This window comes from Zootoca vivipara, chromosome 17 (genome assembly GCF_963506605.1).
Source record: "Zootoca vivipara chromosome 17, rZooViv1.1, whole genome shotgun sequence".
NCBI lineage: Eukaryota > Metazoa > Chordata > Lepidosauria > Squamata > Lacertidae > Zootoca > Zootoca vivipara.
In genome coordinates, this window is record NC_083292.1 from 31,419,914 (window position 1) to 31,447,386 (window position 27,473).

Below are 27,473 nucleotides of genomic sequence, written 5' to 3' on the forward strand. Positions count from 1 at the left end.
GCCTAACCAACCTCACAGGTTTGTTGTGGAGATTAAATGAAGAAGGGGAGAACCACGCACATCGCCTTGAGTTCCTCAGTTAAAAGGTGAGCTATATAAATGCAATTAGTAAGTAAACAATAAGTCCCCCACCAATACACTGTTATAAGAATTTTGAGGTCATATCTATATATATATAATAATTGTTCATAAAACATGTACATGAATGTACAGAAACATGTCTGAAGCAGCACAGGAAAACAGGCCTGACTGACACCATTTTGACTCTCTCTGACCAGGTGTTCCTCTGCAAGGAAGAAGTGGGGTGGGGGGAACCTTCTCATTGTCTCAGGAATTAAAGTGATAATCCCTGGCATCCTGATACCTGACTGCCAGACAAAAGGGTGTGATTAACTTGGCTGGGAAACAGGGAAATGTAAATATCTCTCAATTTTGTTGATTAGGTTTTGGGGGCAGGGGGCAGGGTCCAGGGTGCTCAGATTACTGCCACCAGACCTCCCCTTTCATGATGTACCTATGATGAATCTAGGGAGGGGGGGTCTTGGGCTACACCCCTTCTGTGACATATGGATGATGCTTCTGGGGGGTGGGCTGAAACCAATTTCAAATCTCTTTTTAAGGGCAAGACATCTTTGTTTGGGGTTCCTTCCTTGTTCTCCTGTGTGAGAGGAAGGACCCTGTTGCAACAGCGAAAATAAAGGCTTTGCTTCTCAAACTTCTCTGGTTGGCCTCTGTTATATTCTCCAACCGATGGAGAACCCAATAAGGGAATAAAGGCAGATTTTTGCCTATATCAACACAAACACTCTCATAATGATGCACACTTTGTTGCTAAATGAGAGTCAACAACACCGCTTGCTTCTAATATAAGTTTGTCTTCACGTGCTGCTTAATTTCTAGTGAAGGTGAAAAGTGCTTTGCTTTGGGACAAGCCTGTAGGCTCTGGCCTGGTGCGCTTTGAAATGCCACCTTCTTTACAGCATGGATTATACGTCAATGAATGATCTGACTGGCACTCTTCTGGAACCAAAGCACCTTCAAACACACTCAGATTGCATACCCACCCTTTCAGGGGGAGTGCAACCCCATCCAGGGAAGGCAATTGACCAGTTTCTCTGGCACGGCAACCACTCATCCACGGTGTGTTTGCCTTCGCAGGATTCAAGCTCATCACATTCTTACTCGGGGATCTACCATCAAAGGGGAGAGAGCTGCATCATTATTTATGATGATGATGTTTTATTAGAGTTGCAATCCACCTTTCGATTCAAAAATTTCCAGGACAGTAAACTACAGTCCGTTAAAATACATCAATATATAAAAATCACAAAACCAAGGACATTATGAAACAGAAATTCCAACAGCAGATAATATGATGCTTGACGTCAGTCATCTCCATAGCCTGAATAAAAAGATACATCTTAACTTGACATCTACAAGCATTTAGTGTGCGGGACAGACATCCGGGCAGTGCCATGGGAGAGAGAAACCTGCTTCACACTGTCTTACTGTAGGAAGAAGCCTTATACTGAGTTAGGTCATTGGTCTATCTAGCTCAGTATTGCATACACTGACTGACAGTGGCTCTCCAGGGGTTTAGGTGGAGGGTATTCCCAGCCCTACCTGGAGATACCAGGAATTGAATATGGGGCCTTCTGCATGTGAAGCAGATGTTCCAGCAACGAGCTATGGCCTTTCCTCCCGACTACAGCTGCTGTTAGTTCAGCAGCTTCCATTCCCACTTGCTTCTGGTGCCCACAGCACATCACCTGCTGGATGGCAGTGTGGGTGAGACATATTTAAGGTAGCCGTGTCAGCAAGTTTAAGCATACCACGTGGACCTGGAGCTCTGCTAGAGCCATTTACCCTGCTCTGGCACCCAGCTGAGCCCCTTAAGTTGCAGCAGTTGCAACCTGGGAGTAGTGTCACTTTGCATACTATAGATGTATATCCCTACTTGTTGGCTTATACCAATGGTCACCAGTCATTTTAGACCCATGTGGACACCACCCACTCTGGTCACTTCTCTCTACCCCACCCAAGACAGATCGTCCACAGGGACAGTCTTTGCTTTGCTGAGGGACCTGGGGGAAAGTTGGATCCAGTAGTATTCATCTGAATTTTGGAAAGCACATAGAGCTGAAAGAGGAAGTGGGAAAGAGCATCATTCTTCCAACTTCCTCCTTCAGCTCTTTGTACATTTCAAAGGATAAAAAGATAACCACCCTCTTGACAAGGGGGGCAAAGAGACTGAGCTTGGGCTCAGAGGCTTTGTGAGCCTTGGGGGGAAGCTATTAAAAGGCATCATTGCACCCACATGTACCATGTTGGCAACTCTTGGTTGATACTTTGGTTCCTTCCACATTCGCTTTAGCGTATATAGATATATCTTAAGATCTACTTCCGTTGTTTGATGTAGCTTTGACACTACCAAGTAGAAATGAACACTGAAGTAAAGTTTGTCAGGAAACTACCTCTGGCATGCTAATGGCAGAACTGGAGTGTGTGTTTGTGCGCATGTCAGTCTGTGTGCCCTTTCCCTCACACCCTCAAGTCCCAACAGTTGCTAGGCATCATACTCCACCGTGGAGCAAGCCCGTCCACCTTCCTGTTGCCTAGCCATCCGGCCTGGGCAGGCTGCGCCACAAAGTGGCCAAGAAAGGCGGGCAACGCAAGGCCCCACAGGCATCGTCCTCCGGACAGACAGCCTTGACGCACATCTTGGCCTCCTGGCCTCCCTCGGCGCTGAGGAAGGGCTCCGTCACGTCAAAGCGGACACCGCAGGCTTCCCCGCTCAACAGCCTCGCGCGGCGGTTCCCTTGGCGGGCTTGCAAGTACTGGCGTAGGGAGGGAGGGGTGGTGAGAAGGAGCCTGTAGGGAGGCGGCTGGCCTCCCCCCGGGGGCTGCTCCAGGTTCAGGAGGACAAAGGCTTTGGTGAGTCTCTCTCCCTTCTGGCAGCGGAGATGCAGCATCCAGCAAAATTCCTGGTCCTCACCTGTTAAAGAGAACGAAGGGAGGCCATTGTTAGCATCCCTCCAGAAAGGTAGGCCTCAGTATCTTCCACCATGTGACCATGAGGTGCTTCTGGGAACAACATTTGCCCAGGTCTTTCAACCCGCCCTGTGCCTGTGATCGTAATTCGTGTCATTGCACTTTGTTTTAAACGGTTTTGAATATTGAATTTTAAGTTGCGGTAACCCTCCCTGGCGTCTTAAGGTGAAGGGGTGGATATGAAATCAAATAAATGAACAGCAGCAATCTAAGCAGAGCCCTACTGCATAGAACCATAGAAGGGACCACGTGGGTCATCTAGTCAAACCCCTTGCAATGCAGGAATATTTTGTCCAATGTGGGACTTGAACCCACGACCCTGGGTCAGACCAAAGTTCCATCAAGTCTAGCATCCTTTTCTCACAGTGGCCAACTGGAGGCCCCAGTGGGAAGCAGGACTTGGGTGCAACAATGCTCTCGCTGCTGGCAAGTCCCAGCAGCTGGTATTCAGAGTCCTGCTGGATTAGGCCCCAATCTCACAGGTAGGTATGGGAACCCCACTAGCAGGGCTTGAATGCAATAATGTTTTCCCTGCTTGTGATTCCCATCAGCTGGTAATCATGGGCAAACTGCCTCAAATCAGATTGCCAACACTTCTCTCCTCCCAAGGCAGAGTCCATCAGGGCAGTAACTGGCAGGCAGAGGAGCAGGATAGCAAAGCTTGTTTAAGACAGGCCTGCAAACATATATATTTTTAACAACCCACAAACCCTGCACAGTTCAATGGCTATATAGTTTGGGCTTCCAGGTCCTTCATCTTAACAGTTGCTCTGATTTTTTGCAAAACCAGAAGGGAGCAAAAGTGGTAGAGCACCTGCTTTGCATGCAGAAGGCCCCAGGTTCAATCTGTATCACCTCTGGATAGTGCTGAGAAAGAACTCTGCTCGAAACCCTGGAGGTACAGCAGCCAGTCAGTGTAGACCGTACTGAGAAAGGCAGGTCAATGGCCTGATTCAGTATAAAGCATTTTCCTGGGTCTTCTTGCTTTCAAAACAGTCCCATACACTACCTGGGCTATCCTTACAACAACCCTGTAAGGTAGGCCCATATTAGCTCCATATTGCATGTAGTGGGAAGGATAAAGCCTACCTATGCCCCACCCCCATCAGCACTTGCACCTGGACAGCAGATGGAGGGGGTACACATCTTCCATCTTCCTCTCTATGGCTGTGAACACACCATACATTTAAGGCACATTTAAAGCATTCCCCCAAAGAATCCTGGGAACTGTAGTTCACACAATTCCTAGCACCCTTAACAAACTACTACTGTTCCCATGTGTACAAAGCCGAAAAAGTAGCATGGTATTTAAATTACTGTACAGGCAATTCCCCATTTACACAGGGGAGTTACGTACCAAGGCACCGCACGATTAAGTGAAATTGCATGTGTTGGGAACACCCTTGAAAGCCTGTAATTACCCTCAAAACCTCCTTGCTCAAACGCCAACTCTCCACAGGCCTCAACAGTCGGCTGGGATTGCACTTGCAAAGGCTTATGGGATTGCTAAGCGCTGTTTTCATGCCATTTTTGCTCTCTTTTGGAGGCCATTCCCCCCCCTTTGCATGCCACTTCCAGGTTATAGGCGATGCGCATGTGCGCGGTTGTGCACATATTGAACGCGCGTGAAATGGTTGTCACCAGTGCTATTCTTCTAGAAAAAGAGGTGCTGGAACTCACCACAAACACCTCCCTCGTTCTCTTAGAATGGCAATGGCGCCAATTGAGTTCTGGCAAGTTGCTGCTGGGAAAAAAGCCCTGGTTGTCTCCTATAATTATTTACACCTTTGCATTTCAACATATAAATCAACGCACACAAAGATTATGAAAACCAGCATCCTTTTCCCCGCAATATATTTGTTCAGGGGGCGGGGTGGCTGCAAAAGTGACCACCCTGCCTCTTCCCCCGCCCTCCCCACAGAACTCGGAGGCCTTGCAGCTCCTGTGACGCCCAGCAGCTGCAGGCAGAGCAGGGAAGCTACCCTGGGGTGGAGCCTGTGGAGCCCTCCCTGCTGCCGCTCGATTGGCTACGCAGCTGGGATTCCAAGGCAGGCATGGCAGCTTCGCTTTGGGTGTCCCTCCACCCCCCCTTACCTTCCCTGCCTTCGTTGAGCTTCAAGGAGACGGAGCTCTTGGCGCCAACCATCCCAAGCATCGCCTGCGCAGCGCACTGCAGCATGCATGTGCTGAACCTGGGCGCCACGTGGGGCTCTCCCGACGGCGCTGCCGGGTTCTCTTCCTGAGGGCAGGGTGCGCCCGGGACCTCTGACTCAGGCACGTTGCCTGCCGTGCGGTTGGGAGCAGCTGCGGCAGCCAGTATCAGAGCCAAAGCCAGCCATCGATGACCCATCGCACGCTTCAGGGGGGCCGAGGCCTGCTGTGGGTGGGTGCCAGGACCAAGATTCCTGCTGCCGAGAGACAGAGAGGAAGGGGGCAGGCTATCGAGGGGCTGGATCCGGCGGCATGCCTGGACTTGCTGCCGGAGGCTGTGTGGATTCCTTCGCCCCTGCGAAGCTGCTGGGTGGGTGCCCAGAATAACAACTGCCAAGGGACGCTTTTAGAAGAGGCCTTGGAATGCCAGAGGCCGGGGCGAGGCCTGGATTTGCCGCCGAAGCCTGAGCGGCTTCCTTTGCCCTGCTGATCTCTGGGACGGTGCCCAGAACAACAACTCGGGAGGCATGTTTTTTGACGAAGGCCTTGAGGAGCCAGGCACGGTGATAAAGAATTGTTGTTGCATGCAAGAAAGCAGAGGCTTCTGCCTACAGCGCAGAGTTAAACTGTGTGACTCACTCCTGATGGACACCAAATTCATTGAGGAGGGGGGGGGCTATCAGTATCTACCAGCCACAATGGCTGTGGTTTTGCCCCCACAGTAAGACTTCTGAGTACCAGTTGCTGGAAACCACAGGAAGGGGAGAACGCTCTTGTGCTTGGGTCCTGCTTGTGGCTTTCCCGCAGGCATCTGATCAGTCACTGTGAGAACAGGATGCTGGACTAGATGGGCCATAGGCCTGATCCAGCAGGCTTTTATTATGTTCTCAAGGGCTGGAAACTCAGGAGAGCTGCTGCCAGTGTAGTAAAACCAGAATAATTTGCTGTTGTTAGCCCAAGCAGGGATGTCTGGCAAATGATTATCATCAGATCCCATCGCTACATACAGTAATTTGCAAGTCACAGCATCTGACACCCAAAGCCAGCCAAGTGACTTTGTGAAAACCCCACAAACACTCTCCCTTACTCTGCCAGTAAAAATACAATTAGCAACAAACTACATACAGTACATGATTTTTGTTGCTGCTGCCTTTCACCCCAAATCTGATGCAGGCCTTGCTGTTCATCCGCCTGACTCAGTGGCAAAAAGACAGAATAAACATCTCTCATGCAGTCCTTTCCAGCACAGAAGGGAGATGGGGAACCTCAACCCAGACCCCAGATGTTACCCCTTGGGACTCTTTATGAGCCCCCTCAGTATTTGTTGGAAGGGGGCCAGGCCCCCTCAATGTTGAGGGAGGGAGCTGAGGAGGCTGAGCCGATTCAAAGTGTGGTACAGCTTCAGTGGCTGGCTCCTCCAGAGTGCTCACACATACACCAGCCCCCTTCAATCTTGGAGGCAACTTGGCACCTTTGTTGGATGCAAAGGACTGGGGAACCCCTAAGGGAAGGCTCAGTGGCCAGAGGGAGAAGACTGAGAAGTGGTGTCAGAAGTCTGTGGCAGGAAGAAATTAAGTCAGGGGCAGAAGCTGAAGCAGGGAGACCAAAAGTCAGAGATGAGTGAGGCCTGATACTCTGCCAAGTCTGTTAAGACTGGGTTTTGTCAATGACTCCGTGAAATCAAACCTGACATTTGATACCCACTGGGTTGTGACGGCCACCAGAAAGAGCCTTCTAGCTAAGGAACTTTAGGGGCACTGAGGTTAGAAGAAAAAAAATTCTCTAAGTCTCTTATGGGGTTTATAGAGCCTGCATAGTCCCTCACGAAGGTCTCTTGGGCGTTGGCGGTTCTAATCCCCGTAACGGGGTGAGCTCCCATTGCTCGGTCCCAGCTCCTGCCAACCTAGCAGTTTGAAAGCACATCAATGTGCAAGTAGATAAATAGGTACCGCTCCGGTGGGAAGGTAGACGGCATTGAGCAGCAGCAGCAAAAAGGGGACATCTGGAGGCTGTCGTGCTCTTTTGAAGCAGGTAACCCTCCCACAAGCTGGCCCTATTGGCCAGCCAGGGCCCTGAGCACAGCAGCAGGTATAGGTGGAGCAGGGGGCCGAACACGCCCCCTGCTTGGTGCATAGGGCGGGTCCCACCCGCAAAGTCCCCCCTCCCTGAGGAGGGATCTTCCATGCACTGCTCTGGCTTCACCAGAAGCGGCTAAGTCATGCTGGCCACATGACCCAGAAGCTGTACGCCGGATCCCTTGGCCAATAAAGCGAGATGACTGCCGCAACCCCCGTGTTGTCCGCGACCGGACCTAATGGCCAGAAAGCAGTTCTTTGGCTTATATACATTCTATGTAAATCACGTAAGGGCATCATGCAATGTGTGTATGGAAACACAACATGACAGCTTATGAGCTCTCGGCATCCACTGAATTGACTGGTTTGACATTGTGAACTGGTGTTATTCATTACAGACACAGTAGATGGCACTGTGTAGCTGTAAAGAGTTCCCTTGGCTTGTAGAAGGAAAGAAAACCTTTTACCAGAGTAAATATCAATTATCATACCCAGCTCCAAGGCAAGTTCTGCCATTTGCAAGTTACTGGAATGGATACTGAAGAGCCCTATATATTGTGGTGTAAAGAAATATCCACTCCTCAACTTTGCTACAGACAACCCTTTACCCACGACTCAGAAAAAACAAAAGGCAATGTGTCATACGTAAGTAATTTATTCAGTACTGCCCACAATGCATTTCTATGACATTTTCAAAGCCACCACAAAGCATAAAGCAATAAGCTACATGTTTTTCAGGAGACCTGGTCATTTTGCAGCTGTGTGATGTGTTCACATTGTATTGTAACAGCCATTGGCTACAAACAATAACATTGGATTGATTGCTTTAGCACTTAGGGCGGGGAAGAATCAATCGAGAGCACTGACAGCTTGCTGATCATCTTGAGAAGTCTCCAGGCAATTGTGCATGCCTGTGTATGAAGGGGGGCGGGGCAGGAGGGAGACAGAAAACAAAGATAGCAAAGGTGAGTTACTATAGGTGACAAATCAAAACCATACACAACCACTGTGTTTGTCCTCCCACGAATCCCATCAGACAGCTCCTTCTGGAGTAGGTTTCCTCTTCTCCGCTCTGCCAGCTCCAGTGGGTTCAACCTTTGCAGGTTCTGGAGCCAAGACAGATGGTAAGACATGTTGCCTTATCTCCTCATTGGGACTCCTCCCCACACCACTATACCAAATGCTCATATTCTGGGACTATGTAATACTCCAATCCTTCCCCTAACTCCCAAGAGTTAAATAACCTGTGGCCTGTTCAAATGTTGCTCAACTGTTAACTCCCATCAACCCTGGTTCTCAACCCATTTGCCTGCCCTACTGTTCTCTTAGAGCGTTGAGTTTTTGAAACTCACTTGTTGGATGAAGAAGCAAGGCTGGGTGATCTTGTACAGGCCGGGTGAAGTGGGCTGGAAGGAATCAATCAATGGTGCAGCAATATCACAACTAAGGAAGCTACCAGTTACTGGAGAGACCAGTAGGATCCCTGCATTGTCCAATTTGAGCTCTTCTATTGAAAGGAAAAAACAAGCACAAAGTTGTTAAGTATAATGATGTCAAAGAGCAGCTGTGATTACCCATCTCTTACACAAATGTCGCTGCCATGCTCCTAGGCTCAGAAGGAACCACTCAGTCACAGAAATCAGACTGGGGCGGTAACAATCTCATCACTGGAGCCAACTTGGGAAGAGGAGTGCACACACACTCTCTCTCTCACACACACAGACCTAATCTAACTGTGGAGGGCAAGCACTTACCCTCTTTGCATCAGCTGACAGTTCATGTAGACAATGCAGAGATGGATGGACCAATGGTCTGGCAGCTAGCTTAGGACTGTAGTTGGCTTCAGGGAGTCATCTACAAGGAGGGGGAAAACACACACACAATCAGACCCAAGGCCCCAAACCCCTGCTTAATCTACCTAATTTGTTTCCTTGCAGTTTTTCAGCTGTTCAAACATTTTCATTGTTTTATAGATTTATCAAAGTGAGCTAGTGAAACTCATCATTAAAACTGCAAGCAACTAACTGCTCTGTCTTTCCTAACTTCCTTATGGGAGTCATCTGGAAAAACATAGCTCAAGGCACAAGAGAGCTGCTATGGAGCCCTTTTTTAATGCATACTGGAAAGTTACAGAGAGCAGGACTTCTGGAATCCCCCAGAGGGAGCTGTGATATGGACAGCCAGATATTCGAAGGTTTCAATCCTATATACTTACATGGCTGTAAGCCCCACTGAACTTCCAAGCAGACATGAATAAAATTGTATTTTAAGCTTTTCACACACGCTACCATTTTACCTATCAGATAAACTTTACCTGCTAAATCTCCATCAGAAAGGGAGGGAGGGCCCACAATTCAGGTTCACCATTCTGCAAGAAAGATGGTTTTGCTGTTTAGGGGGGAAATCCAGAGGAAACAAATTGTCAAGCACTACCTCAAGTCCACAAGGAGGAATCTTTGAATTTAAAGAAATCCCATCAGATTAAAAACTGGAGCAAAAATGTAAGAGCTGGGACATTATTTAGCCAGGCAGTGAGGTGCAAGTTTTGATACAGCAACCATCACCACCTCCAGCTTAGATACTCTCCCAACTGATGCTCAGATTCCGCTTCTCAACAGCAAAATTCAGCCGAACGAGATTCCAAGTGAGATCATCATGTCAGTGGGAACTGGGGGTGGGTGGGTGGGTGAATTGACTATTAGCAGAGAAGATAAAAGCAAGGTTAGAGCTAAATGCAAACTCACTTTTCTCCTTTGGAGGCAGGAGGACAAGCAGTCTGGTCCACAAGGGCTGGCTCTCTGGAGTATGTCATGCATTCTGAAAGAAAGAAAAGTCATCTATGTATATAAATGCATATAAAAATGAACTTTATCTACAGCCCTTCCTCATCAGACCAAAGTCCCATCAGACAGTTCCTTTTGGAGCAGAGTTTCATCTTTCCCCTCTGCTGGCCCCAGTGGGTTCAACCTTTGCAGGTTCTGGCGCCAAAACAGAAGATAAGACGCAATAGGATTTCTTCATTGGGACCAGAGTGATGCTTTAGGTTTGAGATTCCTAGATCTTATTCTTCTTGCTAGCATGTGGTTGTTCCAATTGCGAGGGGGGAAACGTACCTGTTGGAAGCACTGTCTTTTAAATTAACTGCTCCGTTCTGCTCTTTGAAAGAAACAGATCCTGGAAAGCAAGACAAAATGATTATTGTTAAGTCCTGATTTGCAGCTATGACCTTCCAACCTCACCCAAGTCCTGCTGAGCTCTTAAGCCTCAGAAAGGACCACTCAGTCACAAGAAATCAGACTGGGGCGGTAAAAGTCTCATCACTGGAGAGACAGCAGGTGGAGTTGGGTGGCAATGCAGAAGCAAGAGCAACAATACACTAATCCAGAAGTTAGGAACATGTCAGGTCCTCCAGATGTGGCTCGACTACAATTCCCAGAATCCTCGTTAATGCTGGCCAGGGCTGATGGGAACTGGGACTCTTAACAACATCCCCACCCCTATATTAAATAGTGCATAAATTTAAAAATGAGCTGTACCTCCAACACTCACCTTTTTTGGCCAGGGTCCTTGCACCTGTGTAGGACATAAGAACTTGTTCAGTAAAAAGAAACTTAGGATATAATGCATTTGCAACACAAAGGAGCAGCAGTTTGATCAGGGCTTTGGTAACTCTATTGCCATGAGACTAAATGTCGTCCATCAACATAGGTCATCATTTCAAACTAAACGGTCAAGTGCAAACGACTGGAAGACACCTAGAACTGAAACACACCCAGGGCACAAAGGTCTCACCTCCCCATCATTCAGATGCACTGGTCCTCAAACATACCTCTTAAGGGTTTTCCACACAGCTACTCCTTGTTCAGGAATATGCATCCTGTAATTAAGGAAATAGGAAGCATTTTTTAATTTTTATTTTGTATACCCATTCACTCCTTCCTCCCTCAGCAAGTTGGAAGGTCTTGTGTTCTCAGACAGGAAGCTGACATCACCAGACATCAGATATATGCTTGTCAATTGTAAACATCACTGAACACAGTAAGGCAGCAATAAGGAGCTCAAAACAGCTGGTAGGGTGTGCTGGAAGCTTTCTATTTTTGATGTACACCCAGAGGATTTGTGCAGAGAAATCCTCCTGCCCCCTCCCACTAGAAATTTGCCACACTGGCTGCAACAAAACAACTTTGCTCGTACTCAAATGGACTAGTTCTCTAAATAGCATGCAAGTATAATAAAATTGTACATGTAAACATACAATATAAGAGGGCCAGGTTTTGTTCCCCCTGCTCTGGATCTGAGAGCAAATCACCAAAAATTACCGTGACTAGATAAACAGAAATATCTCAAGTTTAAGGAAAATGTTTTGGCTTCTACATTATCCAGCTGGTCATGTTATTCAATGAGCACTGTTGCCAAAGTGGCAGTTACAGAAGTGGTGAATGGAGTATTTTGTTTTTAATTACAACTCCTTTGAGCATGTCCTCAATGCACTTTAAAAATGGGGTTGTCAGACTTTATAAATCTAAATAAAATAGATACTTACATGTGGTACAGACACATAGCCGATGACTCTTGCAGCTGTTGAATGGGGGAATATGAAAATAAAAATAAATCACACTGCCTTCAACCACTAACGCTGCTATACCAAAGGTGCGTGTGAGGGGGAGATTCTACACAACGTGACCACATGGTCTTTGTGTCTCAGACATACAATGATTTTGTCAGGGCAGTTTGGCAAAACCTACTTCCATCTCCCACACTGATGCCCAGGGCTAGTGCTACTCAGAATCTGGTAAAGGTTTTCTCCACTGAAGCCTCAGAAAGAGAGAGTTCGTGGATATCATCTCTGTAGCACTTGATGCCCTTGTAACAATGGCTAGAAAGGGAAGTGCTCTTTTTAACAGCTTGAGCTATGCGGTACAGTTTAAAATATGATACAAAGTACAGCATTCTAAGGTCTTCAAAATGAGCAAGTGGGCTTCATGGGTCTGTTCGAACACATACAGAGCCACCCAGCAAGAAATGAATTGAAGGAACAAAAACATTGCAGAGTTGTACCCCAATCCTCCTCTGCAACATGCCAGACCATGGTTGGAACTAGCTTCTAAAACACCTCATAGGACATTTCCAAGTCTTACGTTAGGACATCAATGTAAATACACAGCATATTATATTTTTAAAACCTCCCATGTACCAAATATCAATTTCCCAACAACTGCTCATCTTTCCAAGTACGTAACACAGAACAGCTTAAACACATTTGATTTCCACCTCACCTGGAAAGCACAGTCGCACATGATCTTGCAAATTCAGGTCTGGAGGGAGAAAAAGCCAACAGCTGATTATAAGCTACACATTTCCAAGTGATATACTATAATAATAGAAAGTAGTAACTGACTATGGCAGCCAGGAGTCCATTCTCAGAAACAAAAGGATGTCCTCACAGAACTTTTCAGTACAGGTCTGTGTAGTTTCATCAGAGAAAGACATTAAATATACAGAGCCCAGCCACACACCATACTTGACCTCAAAAACTTTTAAGCAAAGACTGTCTACTAGGGAATGCCCTCACTATGGATTTGATGTGGTGGGTTGGAGCAGAGGGCTTACAGTAATGCCAATTCTAGGGCCCAACCAATGCTATGCATTCTACTACTTTAAACAGTTATGGTTTCCCCCAGAGAATCCTGGCAACTGTAGTTTGTTAAGGGTGCTAAGAGTTGTTGTTTAGTCGTGTCCGACTCTTTGTGACGCCAAGAGTTGTTAGGGGACCCTTATTCTTCCCACAGAGCTACAATTCCTGAAGTGGTTTATCAATTAATCCACAGAGTACTTGGTGAATGGTAGCTCTGTGAGGGTAATTTGGGTGACCAACTTTAATAATAAAGATCTACAGCAGACCCTTAAAAGTTATGGAGAAATGAAGCCCAAACCTATGCATAATTTCTCAGAAGCATATTGCACCAAGCTCAGAGTGGTTTCTTTCTGATTAACACAGCATAGAGCTACACTATTAAAAATCATTGGAGCCCTAACAACTATTATTTTCTGAACAGAGCATAGAATAACACCACAGAAAGTATTACAGAAGCTGGATCAGAACCATAAGTTAGGCTGCTGTAAGCCTTCATCATATTTATGCTTCGTTGCCTGTGTTGCATACATCTGTAAAAATTAGCTTATAAACACTGTAGCCTGGGAGCCTTGTGGTTGATGAATAGAATATAAACATACTTAAAAAAAAGGTTTATGGATAATGCAAAAATGCTTGATGGGCACACAGGCCCTTATTCACATTTTCTGATAGGCATCCAGGTCAGTAGTTTTAAAGCGTCCACAGGCACATACAAAAGTCTACCTATTCCAGCCATGAGGAATCGCTGCGAGATATTTTATGGGAAATCAATTACAAATCAAATCAAATCAAGTATTAATTACACTCAGCCGTTAAATGGCAAATAAAGTAACCTTCATTTGTATTTCAGTCACCTCTTATATAGAACTGGCCGAATGCTTACTCAGAAGCAAGTCCCACAAGAGATCAAAGGGCCTTGCGCCCAATTAAGCGCTGCCCGAACTTGCAGGATCATATGCGGCCCGTTGACCGCATCCTTTCTCAACAAAAACGCTCAGGGGCTACTCAATATTCATACCCAAAGATGAGGGAAAGAGTACAGAAGCCCTTCAGTGGGATTTGCCGGCCTGAAACCCTCCACAAGTCGCGGATGGCACCGGATTAAAAAGCAACAACTCTCCCTCCTACGCCCTTTACCTACCTTGCTGCAAGACTGCCTTAGATAGAGAAACAGTGTCCGCCCGCCGAAGGGTTAAATACTCAGTAGCCGCGGAGCATGCCGGGAACTCTTCCCCGCCTTCCCTTTCTGCCCAATGGCCATCGCTTTTTAAAGAATTCGCCCGTTTAGCGCGTGCATTGAGACGTTAGAACGCATGCGCCCTCTTTTACAACTGCTTGAAGACGACCGTGACCATAGAGATAGAAAAGAGAGAGAGCTCTATGGCTTCTTTTTATCCCTACGATAGTCAGTACTATTTTCGAGATATAATAGTATTGCGGATTTTTCATACTCTGTCCCTATCTGCGCGACACAACTTCTGCAGCGGAGAATTAAGGGGCTTTTTACCATGGGGATATAAAGGTATAGAACCTCGTTGCTGCCCCCCCAAATTTAAAATGGTCAATGGCCGCCATCTTCATCTCCTTTTCAGTTGATACCGGAAGTATAGCGTTTGTGTGTCGCTCTAATTTTTCAATGACCTTTTTGTCTCTAGGACATATTACGAAAGAGCAGGGCGGGAAGAGGACTGCGCAAGCGCAATAGAAAAAAACGTCAAGCACGTGTAATACAAAGGACGCAGGGATTAGGCATGCGCACTGGACTCGATCGGCGGAGGGCGGAGAAAGGAATGGAGCTGCAGAATCTCGAGTCTTTCTCCTTCAGCCGCTCTCTGGGGCACGTGTAGTACTACCGTAGTGATAACGAGAACGGCTCCGAGCATGTGCAGAATTCTGTTTCTTCCCCTGCCCGGAGCAAGTATACAAAGGATTTCCGAACAAATTTGCGATTCCTCCTCTTTTTGGTGTGCTGTTTCGCCCCAAACTCATCATCTGAAATTTTTTTGCTTCCCCTGGAAAAATTATTGGGAAGCAAGTCAAAGCTTACAGCAAGTTTCATACAAGGAAACCCATCTTTTTATATCCTGTGCAAAGGCAGAACCACGGAGCATTATGGAAAAGTAGAAAGATTAAACTGCTTATCACACAGCTGATGGGACAGTGAAAATAGAATCACCATCAGAGTTTATTTGCGCAATCACAAATGGTACTGAATTAGATACAGCCCTGAGCCCTTTAAAGCGTAGGACTCCCACAAAAAAGGACCTGGCCACCTATCACTGAAAATCGCTAGGAAATTAGTTTGGTCATAAAGGTGGCGACTTCCCCAACTAGAACCTGACATGCTACCTAAGTAAGTATATTGGCTGGCAGTGGGCCAGCGGTATAAAAAGGCCCCAGATGGCCACCACCCAAGGCTCAGTGGGTTCACCGGAACTGCAGTTCTTAACTTGCAGATTGAGTGAACTGTTTGCAGAAGGGCTTTCAGACAGGACCTCTGTGCTGCTCTTTGACTCTTGCTCCAGGGGAGGAAAGCCGTTTCTACTGGAACAATTGTTAAAATGGGAGGATCTCTGTTTTAGCGGCAGTTTTGATGCCACAACCACTTTCCTCTCCCAGACCAAGGTGGGAGCATGCCTCAGTGCAGCCAAGGAACCACCAGAGCACACCTTGATTTCCCAATTGTTTATTTGAAGCTACATATGACACCAGGTATGGGGTGGGTGGCCATGACTTGGGGAAAACAGCCTTGTGGGCCACTAGGGGACCCTTGGTGGGCCAAATTTGGTCTGCAGGCTAGTGGTTCCCCACCCTTGGCTACCAGGCTGTAAAGGCACAAAGGTTAAATCTGTGCTCCTTCTCTTGTCACTTTGAGGCAGGATAAGAATAAATGCAACAAAGAATGAGAGACGTGGAAAAGGGGTTTTGGCCATGTTTTCATATTCACATTGGCAGTAAGAAAAATATGCAAAAATAAATACACACAAATCTGTAACTGTTCACAAATACATAGCTTGATGCCCTCTCTCGGGGGACTCAGGCCTTGCTAACCAGGTGCTGCTCCACCGTTCGGGGCAAAAAACCTTGCAGGAAGTGGAAGAACTCCTGAAAGACAGACGCTTGCTCAGGGTCTGTCGAGAATCTCAGGCTGATGTGTGTGTCTTGCTCACTGGAAGTGCCACCCCTGCCGGCCTGGGCACAAACTGTGAACTGGAAGAGAGGGTCTGTGGGCCTTGCTTCCCACTCCTGCTGGGAAATGGCCTCGGACACTTTTGCTTCCAGCTCCAAGGAGCTGGCCTTTTGGTGCTGGGGGTCGGGCTCTGGCCCTTGGAGCTGCCGCCGGATGCGGCGGCGGCCCAGCCACATGTGGTGCCAGGCGGCACAGTTCCAGGTCATGCTCTCCTCAATGGGGAGCAAATCATCAACTCGCAGCCTTTTAGCGGGCAGAGAGACACTGCTCCCTCCCTCGTCTAGAGGACGCTTGGACCCTACTGACAGCTGCTGAGTCTTTGCTTCTAACTCCTCCTCTTCCTGTTTCACCCCAGCAACTTCCTGTTCCTCCCCAAGCCCCTGCCCCATCTCCACACAGCTACATTTGAGCACATCCCTTAAGACAAAGGCTACACTAGCACAGACCTTCTGGAACCAAAGTAGATGGAAGTCCCCAGCCTGGCCTAGAAGTTCCTGGGCTTGGGCGGGCAGCACTGCCCTTGTTAGGGGAAGGCCAATGACAAGGCTCTCAGCAACTGGAGCCTCGGTGGCACCCGGCTGAAACAGGCGGACGAGCCCCCAGATCTTGCCCTTGCTGGACTTGCGCTGGTATTGCAGGCTGCGGCAGTACTTGGCTGCGTTGCAACAGCAGCGCTGGAACCGCAGCGCTGTCTTCTCGTTGACGTTGGCGGCGACGTTGTGGCTCTGCTCAAAGGGGTCCTGGAGGTTGAAGGGCCCCAGCTTGAGCTTGCTGCCCGCTTCAGAGGAGGACAGGAAGCTGGGCAGAGGCAGCGGACGGCCCTCCCACAGCGAGATCACGCAGCCAGCGAAGTCATAGTCCTCAAAGACGCGGAAGAACTCGGACAGGAGAGAGCCTAGAAAGTAAGAGGCCGGCAGCCAGTGAGCCATGGAGATGCAAGGGAGGTTTTGCACATATGTATGTGCACAAAGTACTACCAACAGCAATTCAGTGCTTCCATCACATAGGAAGCTCCCTTATACTAAGTCAAACCACTGGTCCCTCTTGCATCAGTCTTGTCTACACTGACTGGCAGCAGTCAGTTTCAAAGCAGGGAATCTCATCCCAGCTCTACCAGGAATCTTTCTCCAGTCCTACCTGGAGATGCCTGGGATTCAACCTGGAACCTTCTGCAGTCAAAGCAGGTGCTTCACCACCGAGCTGATCCCCTTCCCCTAAAAATAAGGATTCCAGCCCTCATGGTTCCAAATAAGTGTTTCCCAAACTTGGGTCTCCAGCTGCTTTTGGACTACAATTCCCATCATCCTTCACCACTGGTCTTGCTAGCTAGGGATGATGGGAGTTGTCGTCCAAAAACAGCTGGAGACCAGAGTTTGGGAACCACTGTTCTAAATAAAGTGAAGATTTAAAAAGGGAGCTGCCTTATGCAGAGGCAGACCACCCGTTTAACTCAGTTCTGTCCACACGGACTGGCAAGCAGCACTCCCAGACTTTTAGGCACAAGACATTCCCAGCCCAACCTGGAGATTGAACGGGGGACTTTTTTCTGCATGTAAAGCAGATACTGTCCCACTGAGCTATGGCCAATGTCCTAGACTCCCATCTGCACATTTAAAGGAGAACAACAGGAAAGTTTGCACTTTAATCTGGGTTTTAACCTCCTGAGAGCAACTCACAAAGATCTTCCTTGTTCCCGCTGGGCTCCAGCCGCGCAGAATCCTTGGGGAAGCTGCAGTCCCAGCCGTCCACCACAGTGTGTTCCTCTTCCACTAGGGAGCAGAGGAGAGTAAGAACGCTCTTTCCAGAAGCATAGCCAGGAATATCACATTTGTGTGTGTGTTCATTAATCTTTAGGTTTATCAAAAAACGAACAACAAAATGAACCCTGAACCCTCCCCTCCCCAGGTGAGTGTCTTTCAACATCAAATGAATCGCTGTCCTCATTGCTGGTGATCTCACCAGAACAGACAGGTCCAAAGACGTCTGTGTGTAGCCAGTGGCTGCAGGGACTGGGAATATCGTTCAATATTTGCACCTTGCTTTTCCTCCCACAAGGAAGCCCAAAGTGGGTGTTAACAATTCGTACAACATAAAAAACAACAAGGAGGGCAAAACCAGGATCTATCTAAGCGATAAATAAAGCTGTCCAGAGCCCCAGCTTGCTTTTTTGGGGAGAGTAGGTACCTGAGAGTTCCTTCAAGTGGGCGACCGTAGGTAGGATGGGTGGGGAGCGTGTCTGCAGGAAGAAAAGCACCAACAGGGTCAGGGCATAGTTATTGAGGAGGGGGCCGCCGCCAAATGGGTTTCCTGTCAGAAAGGAAAGGAGGCAGCTGTTAACTGGAAATAAAGCTCCGGCTTCCCACTGCCACCGGACCCCTCCCTCCCTGGGCCACAGCCCGCAGAATCCGAAGCTTTATTGCAGGGATCACCAATGTGTGATCCACCAACATGGTACCGATGAAAGGTCTCGGGAAATATACCTCTAAAACCCCAAAGTGCACAGTAGACATTTGCTCTTCTGGTTCAGTTCCTGTTTGCACTGGCTCAGCCAATCAAGAGTGAACACGCCCCCTTAAACATACCTACATTTGATTGGCTCCTACCCCTCCCCTCCATTCTGAACAGGGGACAGATTCAATGAGGGAATGACTGGCACAGGTTCCCTTTCCTCAGTGACGGGGTGGCTGGTTGTGGGGAGGCAGGGAATGCCCACATTATTTTGTCGGCCTTCATCTCTCTGTCTGCTCTTTTAGATGTGGTGGCCATTCCATGTTAGGCTAGCTAGACCCTCCATGGCAGCCATTTTGTAGCTGACAACCACGGCTAATTTTTGTAGCTCCAAATGACAGCAATCAAATTTATTACCTGCCCTTCGCTAGCAGGTTACAACGATCTAAAATTCAGTATTTAAACAAACTGCAGTCAAAGGAATAAAGTGGGTCCTAAAAACGTACATATCAGGTGTTTACACTGATGGGCGACAACCCTCCAGGGACCCAAGCAAGGAGTCTCTCCAAGCCCAAGCTAAAGATGCCGAAGATTGAACCAGAGACCTTCTGCATGCAAAGCAGATGCTCCACCACTGAGTTGCTATGGGCTGTTCTCTCCATTCACAAGTTCTGTCGAGTCCCTTCCCCACCGTGTTTCTCCACTTTACCTGCCAGCGCTTGCTGCTTTGCCCAATAGCGCACTACGTAGACCAAAGGCCGCACTCGCTCATCCATCTCGGTGCAAAGCTGCAGGAAGCGCGTGTTGCAGATGGCCAGCCTACCGTGGAGAGAATCCGGAGAAGAGGACAGTAAGTCAGGACCCTGACACAACGAGGCAGCTACCCTGCGCCCCCTGAGCGTATAGCTAAAATGGAAGTGGGGAAAGTGTCTCATTTACAACACCTGCCTCATTTTGAAAATTATCAAGCACCAAAATGAGAGAGGAAATCAATTCCCTGAGACCTCGTGAACTTAAATGGCCGTGTTTGTAGTGCCACCAGCTGGCACTGATCTGTGACATGACCTTTTCAGTGATGGCTCCCTGACTGTGCAATGTTCTCCCCAGTGAGGTGTGCCTGTCTCCATCTTTCTTAACTTTTATGAGGAATCTGAAAACATTCCTGTTTATCAAAGGCATTTGGTGGCTGAAGAATACAGTTCCTGGAAACCTTGAGATCATTGGAAGAAAGTATACGTTTTACATTGTAATTGTGTTTTAGAATGTTTTATCTGTAACTAGTTTCAGTATGTTTTAATTTATTGTAGAATGCATTTGCTTGATTTTTGGTTTTTAAATCGTCTAACTTTATGCTGCCCTGGGCTCCTTAGGAGGAAAGGCAGGCTATAAATTCAATCAAATGATAATAATAATAATAATAATAATAATAATAATAATAATAATAATAATAATATGGAAAGGCCAAGATGGATGTGGAGAACCTTTGGCCCTCCAGATGTTGCAAAACTAAAACTCCCATTAGCCCTAGCAAGCATGGGCAGTAGCCAGGGGTGATGGGAGCTGTGGTTCAGGAACACATCCAGGAAGGCCAAAGGTCCACATCCAACAATGCAAACTTTAGTAAAGGGATTCATGTGCACAAACACACACACACAGCCCCCGTACTTGTTGTTTATGGAGATGTCACCACGCAGGCCTGATTCCTTGTGCCAAAACTTGACAACCGGCCGACGGGCAGTCAGCACGGCTTGGACATTGTGGACTCCTGGAACGCATTTCCGCATCACGGTGGCAACCAACTCCAGCACTTCAGGCACTGTGGCAGTAGCCAAGTCAATATCGCTCAGGATCGAGTCCTCCGAGCATGAGTCCAGCTCCACGCTGGCTCCGTCCTCAGCCTGGAGAAGAAGGTGAATTTGGAATAAGCTGCTTTTATACTGAATCAGAGTGTTTCTCTGTCTGGCCCAGTGCTGATTACTCTGACTGGCAGCATCTCTCCTGGGTTTCAGATCTCCCCCAGCACTTCATGTAGATTCCATTGCGTTGCAGATTGTAGGAATCTGCCTTATACCAGGTTGGAACAATGAAACGTCTAAATGTGCAATGTCCCAAGTGGCAGCAGGTTTCAGACAGGCTATCTTTCCCAGCCTTGCCTGGAAATGCTGGGGATTGAACCTGGCATCTCCTGCATGCTACAATCCCCAGAGTTCCCCGAGAAGAGGGGCTGATTGTTAAACCGCTCTAGAAACTGTAGTTCTGAGGGGGTGGAATGGGGTATGTGTCTCCTAACCACTCTCAGCACCCTTAACAAACTACACTTCCCAGGATTCTTTGGGGGAAGCTGTGACTGTTTATAAGTAGGAGGATACTGCTTTAAATGTGTAGTGGAGATGAGGCCGAAAACAAGGGTGGAGAGAATGGAGTCCTCTAGGCATCGCTAACTGGCTACTCGCCTTCTCCAGCCCTACTCCACAGCCTCCTCGAGTGCTTTTCCTTGGCAGGAATCTGTCAGTGAACAGGAAGCATGTGTCTAGGTTACCAGGATGGGGGATGGAGAGAATTTTGTGCATGTAGCAACCTCATGGTGGTTAACAGTCAACTAACCTCAACTCCATCAATTTGACAAGGTAGCAGCCATCACCCTCGGCTCATGGCAGCCAGATCCATATAAGAATAATTAATGGAGGACGGCATCACTACTGCACCAGGAGTGGGAAATCTTTTTCAGTCTCAGGGGGGCCAGATTCCTTTTGGGGTAGGCTTCCAAGGTCCACATGCCGTGACCTGAAAGGTTGCCTAGCAGGAAAGGTGGCTGTCAGGCTGAAAGGGTTTCCCACTCCTAATCTAAGAAAGGCTGAAAGATACATTTGTAACTCCGTCTACTGTTAATGTCCTCTGCTCTGGGTCTCACCTGTGGCCCGCTAGGTCGCTTGGCAGAGGCCTGGAAGTTGTTTGTCTTCTCGAGGTCCAGGAACAAATCCAGGTCACAGCCAGAGACATCGAAGCCATTCACCGAGGAACCAAAGGGGAGAACAGCAGAACCTGGACATGGAGGGAGGGGGCGTGAAAGGTCAAACAAATGAAGATGCAAGGTTGGACAACAGAGGTCCAGGGCAGCAGCTTACCGGGGAAAAACTCTAGGAACACCTCCTGGAAGAGAGTGACCAGCAAGTCCCGCAGGCGTCGTTCGCTCTCAGAGAACTCAAAGAGCTGCACCATCAAAGACATCTGGGCATCCACCTGGAAACATAGGAACAAGGGAAGCTGCCTTATATCCAAGTCAGACTATTGGGGTCGTCTAGGCCAGTACTGTCTACACTGACTGGTAGCAGCTATTCAGGATTTCGGACAGGAGTCTTTGCCAGCTCTGATTGGAGATGTCTGGCCTTGAACCTGGGACTTTCTGCATGCAGATACTCTACCACAGAGCTATGGTTTCCACCCGAAAAACAAAGGAATATTCCAGTCCTCATGATCCTAACTGAACAGCTAGTTTAAAAAGGAAGACAGGAAACTGCCTCATACAGAATCAGACCACTATGTCCATCTAGCTCTCTACTGACTGCACTGACTGGCAGCTCTGCAGGGTTTCAGACATGGAATCTTTCCCATGCCAGAGATTGAACCTGGGACCTTCTGCCACGAAAGCAAATGCTCTACCAGTGAGCTACAGCCCTTTGCCCATCTACAGGGAGGGGACCAATAGCAAGGCTTTGGGTTAAAGACTGATAAAGCCGTTGCTAGCCCTATCAAGCAACCACATCCATTCAGTCTCCTTCAGCACTTGGATCAGGAATAAGTTATAGACAGGGAAAGAAAAAGAAACCAGAGTTCACGCACGTTGTCAGCTTGGCACAACTTTTGTGCCAGCTTCTCGGGGCTCAGCTGTCCTTGTCTGGCTGACCCCTGCTTCCTGGGGGGCGTGTATTTGAAGTCCTTCTTCTCTCGAGGCTTGACACGCAGCTTCTGACCCCCCAAGCTGTGCTGGGGCTGTGCCAATACTTTCTCCAGCACTGTCTCATTCTGTAGCTCCACAATCGCATAGACTCCCTAGCAGCGTGTGAGGCAAGAGAAAAGAAAGGAATGTCAGTTTCATCTCACAATCCTCCTGCCCTATCTAAAGAAAATAAAAAAGAAGCTACAATGCATGCTCAGCCTTAATAGATTAATGTCTTTAAAACAGAATGAACAGATCAAGAGTAACAACACCATTTATTAGGATAAATAAGCACTTGACGAGACAGGAGTGCCTGGCGTGCTATGGTCCATGGGGTCACGAAGAGTCGGACACGACTAAACGACTAAACAACAACAAGCACTTGAAATGCATGATGAAAGCTTTCTGAGTTAACAAATAATTCTTCCTCCAGCTAGGTGGTCCAGAGGGCAGGAAATATTTCTGTGTATTGTCCTCTGGCAAAAATGTCAGGGCAGTGTACAGCAATGTAAAAACATTTCTAAAAGACCATTACAAGCAGGATAGAATGAGCATTAAAATGACTGTGCAGCAGTTGGATTTTTCCCATTGGAATGTTATTTTGAAAACATGCAACCCACTCCTAAGCGTGTTTACTCAGAAGTCCCACTGTGTTCAGTGGAATTTACTGCCAGTAAAGCTGCATGTGAAAAGCTTTTGAAGGTTAAGCCTCTTTTAAGTCTTGGGAACAAATGACGTTGTGGAGTTGGGAAATATTCAGGAAAGGGCAACCAAAATAGTCAAGAGGAGAGTGCAACTCCCCTATGATGAAAGGTTCCAGCATTTGGGGTTTTGTAGTTTCGAGAAAAAAGCAAGCAAGAGGTGAGGTGGCAGAGATGTAAAAAATTTGGCACCGCATGGAGAAAGCGGACAGAGAAAGGTTGTTCTCCCTCTCTCATAGACTTGGGAACATCCAATTAAGCTGAATATTAGAACATTCAGGACAGATAAAAGAAAATCCTTCTTCAGGCAGTGCGTTGTTAATCTATGGAACTTGCTCCCAAAGAAGGCAGTGATGGTCACCAACTTGGATGGCTTTGAAAGAGGAGGAGACAAATTCAAGGACATAAAGGCTATCAATGGTTACTACCAGTAGCCAGGATGGCTACACTCTGTGCTTCCACTGTCAGAGGAAGCACGCTTCTGAATATCAGCTGCTGGGCTGATATTAGCAGGATTTTAGAAATACTTGTAATGACATTATGAATAGACAATAAGTAATTTCAATGATTTTTCAATATGAAATGGAGATGTGGTATGATGATAAACAATAGAACCAGGGAAGGGACTAGAGGGAAGTCAACTTTTTTTCTTTTTATGTTTGATTATGAAGATGTACTGTTGTTGTTTTTTAATCTCTGTTATTTTTGGGGAAATTAATAAAATATTAGTTTAAAAAATGAATATCAACTGGTGGAAGGCACAGGAGGCCAGAGTGCTCTTATGCTCAGGCCTTGCTTGCATGCTACCCAGAGGAATCTGATGGGCCACTGTGTGAACAGGATGCTGAACTAGATAGGTCACTGGTCTGATCCAGCAGGCTCTCCTTATGTTCTTATCTGTCTCATAAAGTTTATTTTCCTGCTCCCCTGCAAAGCTTATTCAAATGGAGTGTGTTAAATATTGAAAGTGGTAGGAACCCAAAAGTAAACTCTTGGATGGTATCATTCTGTGAAATGAACTGTAGGGAGTGAAACCATTTTTTACATAGTGCTTTATATCTCTTGCGGTATGTGCTCTTTCATTTGCTTAGTGCAAAGCATGCTTGGCATGCAAAGACCCAGGTTCAATCCCCAGCATCTCCAAGCAGGGATGAGAAAGAACCCCACTGAACCCTGGAGAGCTGCTGCCCATCAGAGTAAACAATACTGAGCTAGATGGACCCCCTGGTTCAGTTTAAGGCAGCTTCCTATGTTTCCAAGAAGCAGCTATCAAGGTTTTACTAATTTGATACCAAAGGCTATACCTTATCCTTGTCCATCACCACATTGGCCACCTCCCCATAGGCCTGGAAATAATCACTCAGCTCAGAGGCTGGTGTCCCCTTCCGAAAACCACTGACAAACACACTGCGAAGCTCTTGGGCCTGCCGGACAGTGCGGAGGTTTTCCAAGCGCTGGTGTTTCTTCCCACGAAGGTGGTCGTCCAGGCTGGGCTCTGCAGCAGAAAAACCAAGGCTTTTGTTTGCTTATTTTAAACAGCTTTTAATACTGCCCTTTTGACTTGATGACCCCAGAGCAGTTTATATCAATAAACATTTAAGAGCAATGCAATGCAAACCAAGCATAATAAAAACAGTTGCAGAACTCCAACACACTTACTCCAACACAGAACTCCAAAGATACTTACTTATATTGGTTTTAGAATGATTTTTGTAGTGATATGTTTGCCACCCTGGGCTCCTTTGGGAGGAAGGGCTCGATACAAGTTGAATAAATAAATGGTAATAATATAAAAGTATTTACATTCCACCATCTGATGTAAAATATCAAGGCAGTCTACTACAATATATACAATACAAATACAGCAAAACATAAAATGCCATTAACACGCAAAATCATCATTAAAATGCCTGTCTACTCTTAAAACTGAATAGGCTTATCAACATAAAAATAAGTCTTCAAGAGGTGTTTGAAAGTCAAAAGTGAGGGTTCCTACCAAATCTCTGCCAGAGTTTCCCATCACATGGGACTAGCAACACTAAATGGCTGGTTTTTAGCTGAAGGCAGTCTGGCCTCTGTAACACAGGACACCATTACAATGCTCCTGTGGATTATCTCAATGGTAGAGCTGAGATATAAGGCTCAGGGGGTCATTAAAGTAACTTGCCACTTAAAATACCCTGAAACCTTCACTTTCAAATGAACCTATTAACAAAACACGCACACACAAATAAAAATAGTTAACATCCATATGAAGCTGGGTGAAACCAGGGGATTTGGAGTTGGGTACCACCAATATGTTGGGACGTGGGTGGCGCTGTGGGTGGAGCCTAGGGCTTGCCGATCAGAAGGTCGGCGGTTCGAATCCCCGTGACGGGGTGAGCTCCTGTTGTTTGGTCCCAGCTCCTGCCAACCTAGCAGTTCGAAAGCACGTCAAAGTGCAAGTAGATAAATAGGTACTGCTCCGGCGGGAAGGTAAATAGCGTTTCCATGTGCTGCTCTGGTTCGCCAGAAACGGCTTAGTCATACTGGCCACATGACCTGGAAACTGTACGCCGGCTCCCTTGGCCAATAAAGTGAGATGAGCACCGCAACCCCGGAGTCGGTCACGACTGGACCTAATGGTCAGGGGTCCCTTTACCTTTACCACCAATATGCAGGCGACACCCAAAACATCAAAATGACACACCCAACATCAAAATCAAGTATAAGCCATGCAAATTCTGAAGCGGTATTGTGGTGGGCTTCACCAGGGTATTTCGCCCAAAACTACAACCTACCTGCCCTACTCCTGATGTCTTATGTGGCATCAGGTGTGAGGGAGGCAAAGGTGTGGTCTTCTATCACGTTGAAATCTGTTTGTAAGCTCTTTGCATTGCAAAAATAAGGAGCTATTTATATAAGGCACACTTGGTACCTTCATTACATCTTTTTAGGTGGCAGGTGAAAACATTCCTCTTCAACTAGGCCTCTGACTGATACAACAATATATGACATTTAAATGTGCAGGGGTGTTGTTGTTGTTGTTCTGCTATTATGTTACTGTGTTTTATGTTGTAAACTGCCATGCATCTTCAGATGAAAGGCAGGATATAAATTTAATAAATAAGAACATATCAATAGTCTTCCCCATCACTCAAAATTGGTATGGATAATGCTTTTCAATAACCGATTAAGGCCAAATTTGGAACGCCATGGGCGCTTTTGCCTCCCTAGTTCTAGATGTCAACAGCTTGGAAAGTGTATACGAAACTGATTTTAACTGCATGGGGCCCTTTCGCAAGACCACTGTTCGATGTGCATACTAAAGGGAAAAGGGTCGACTCAGCTGCTTTCACAGAAGAAAAAATATACATACTGTATATATTCATTGTTTAAGAACACAAGGAAAGCAGTTTCTTTCCATGGTTTAGGAATCTTGTAAGTTAGCTGCTGTTCAGAAGTAAGGCAAGAATGCCGTAAGTGTGTAACTTTACTTCTCAGAAGGCTCCCAAAAATCCTGCAACAGGTGAAGTTTTCCTTAATCACAGCTTCCTCATATCACCAAAACCTTCAATTCAGTTGAAAAGTTTTGAAATATACAGGAATTTCGCAAGGGGTGGGGAGAAGAGTAACCCCGCAGCAGGAGCTGGGCAACTGCAGCCCTTCAGACGTTGCTGGCCTCTTAATTCCCATCAGTGCTGGTCAAGATATGAGAGCCTGAAGGGCTATGGATTCCCCATCTTTGCCTTACTGCAATTCCGAGACAGAACACTTAACTCGAGTCCAAGTTCAGTCTTGGAAGCATCTGAGCAACAGAGAAGAGAGTGTCTCTGACCACGTGCAGAGTATCAGACCGAGTCGCACATTCTCTCTTTTTGTGTGCGTGCAATATAAAACCAGTGCCTTTGTACACCCGCAGCACAGGCCCCACCTCCCGACGTTTGGCCCCACTCACTATTGGCCACCGTCACATGGCAGAGGCGACACCGAAAGCCCCCGCGGGGCAGAGACTCCACATCTCCCAGCCCCGTATCCGCCATTCCGGCGCTCGCCACTCCCATCGCCAGCGGCCGGTTCTTCCAATAAATAGGTCCCCGGCGGTTCTCATGCTTGGCCCCGCAAGTTCCGCCGGAAGAGCTCGGGTGTTACACGCTACTTCCCCAATGCTGTGGTTCCGCCAGTATAGGCGCAATTGTCTCTTCCTCCACGCGCGCTTGTTGCTCCTAGGGGTGCAGGGCAATTCGCTTGAAGAACCAGCTTCCGGTTGCGATTCGGCGGTCGCCATATGCGTGGTAGAAGCCGC

The 27,473-nt window shown here is 47.3% G+C and overlaps 2 protein-coding genes, 1 long non-coding RNA gene and 6 other non-coding genes across 11 annotated transcripts; all 9 read right to left on the bottom strand.

The window, feature by feature from the left end:
* Nucleotides 1-1,153: 1,153 nt before the first annotated feature.
* Nucleotides 1,154-5,970, bottom strand: LOC118075971 (uncharacterized). The gene is made up of 2 exons (XM_035098410.2): nucleotides 5,146-5,970; nucleotides 1,154-2,995 (listed from the first exon to the last, which is right to left on the bottom strand). The coding sequence occupies exons 1-2, from the start codon at nucleotides 5,399-5,401 to the stop codon at nucleotides 2,616-2,618; spliced, it is 636 nt and encodes a 211-aa protein (XP_034954301.1). The 5' UTR covers nucleotides 5,402-5,970; the 3' UTR covers nucleotides 1,154-2,615.
* Nucleotides 5,971-6,038: 68 nt separating this feature from the next.
* On the bottom strand, nucleotides 6,039-14,085 carry LOC118075972 (uncharacterized). 3 transcript variants are annotated; one of them, XR_004691458.2, is made up of 11 exons: nucleotides 14,054-14,085; nucleotides 12,554-12,592; nucleotides 11,821-11,855; nucleotides 11,107-11,154; nucleotides 10,827-10,850; nucleotides 10,391-10,451; nucleotides 10,022-10,094; nucleotides 9,592-9,645; nucleotides 9,032-9,131; nucleotides 8,630-8,784; nucleotides 6,042-8,188 (listed from the first exon to the last, which is right to left on the bottom strand). It is a non-coding gene; the product is annotated as an uncharacterized LOC118075972 (long non-coding RNA). The 3 variants fall into 3 exon arrangements; XR_009556934.1 differs by lacking the exon at nucleotides 14,054-14,085 and having other exon boundaries at nucleotides 6,039-8,188; nucleotides 9,592-9,665; nucleotides 12,554-14,047; XR_009556933.1 differs by lacking the exon at nucleotides 14,054-14,085 and having other exon boundaries at nucleotides 6,043-8,188; nucleotides 12,554-14,047.
* Nucleotides 8,304-8,433, bottom strand: LOC118076632 (small nucleolar RNA SNORD22). Its single transcript, XR_004691534.1, has one exon. It is a non-coding gene; the product is annotated as a small nucleolar RNA SNORD22 (small nucleolar RNA).
* Nucleotides 8,884-8,954, bottom strand: LOC118076629 (small nucleolar RNA SNORD31). The gene has a single exon (XR_004691531.1). It is a non-coding gene; the product is annotated as a small nucleolar RNA SNORD31 (small nucleolar RNA).
* On the bottom strand, nucleotides 9,870-9,938 carry LOC118076628 (small nucleolar RNA SNORD30). Its single transcript, XR_004691530.1, has one exon. It is a non-coding gene; the product is annotated as a small nucleolar RNA SNORD30 (small nucleolar RNA).
* Nucleotides 10,176-10,303, bottom strand: LOC118076631 (small nucleolar RNA SNORD22). The gene has a single exon (XR_004691533.1). It is a non-coding gene; the product is annotated as a small nucleolar RNA SNORD22 (small nucleolar RNA).
* Nucleotides 10,538-10,605, bottom strand: LOC118076630 (small nucleolar RNA SNORD31). The gene has a single exon (XR_004691532.1). It is a non-coding gene; the product is annotated as a small nucleolar RNA SNORD31 (small nucleolar RNA).
* LOC118076627 (small nucleolar RNA SNORD26) lies at nucleotides 12,055-12,129 on the bottom strand. Its single transcript, XR_004691529.1, has one exon. It is a non-coding gene; the product is annotated as a small nucleolar RNA SNORD26 (small nucleolar RNA).
* Nucleotides 14,086-15,829: 1,744 nt separating the features above from the next.
* On the bottom strand, nucleotides 15,830-27,261 carry TUT1 (terminal uridylyl transferase 1, U6 snRNA-specific). The gene is made up of 10 exons (XM_035099077.2): nucleotides 27,126-27,261; nucleotides 24,493-24,683; nucleotides 22,391-22,600; nucleotides 21,676-21,790; nucleotides 21,462-21,592; nucleotides 20,216-20,448; nucleotides 19,260-19,369; nucleotides 18,287-18,409; nucleotides 17,779-17,871; nucleotides 15,830-16,997 (listed from the first exon to the last, which is right to left on the bottom strand). Exons 1-10 carry the CDS (start codon nucleotides 27,229-27,231, stop codon nucleotides 15,949-15,951), a joined length of 2,361 nt encoding a protein of 786 aa, XP_034954968.1. The 5' UTR covers nucleotides 27,232-27,261; the 3' UTR covers nucleotides 15,830-15,948.
* Nucleotides 27,262-27,473: the final 212 nt, after the last annotated feature.

Bases quoted from the DNA above. Each gene is read 5' to 3' on its own strand.
- LOC118075971 (XM_035098410.2), bottom strand. From the start codon at position 5,401: ATGGGTCATCGATGGCTGGCTTTGGCTCTGATACTGGCTGCCGCAGCT. The intron at 2,996-5,145 runs GTAAGGGGGGGT...TCTCTTTAACAG, and splicing joins GCTCAACGAAGGCAGGGAAG to GTGAGGACCAGGAATTTTGC.
- TUT1 (XM_035099077.2), bottom strand. From the start codon at position 27,231: ATGGGAGTGGCGAGCGCCGGAATGGCGGATACGGGGCTGGGAGATGTG. The intron at 21,791-22,390 runs GTGCGTGAACTC...CTATGTTTCCAG, and splicing joins AGTTGTGCCAAGCTGACAAC to GTGGATGCCCAGATGTCTTT. The intron at 16,998-17,778 runs GTGAGTTGCTCT...CTTACTTTCTAG, and splicing joins CGGGAACAAGGAAGATCTTT to GCTCTCTCCTGTCCGAGTTC.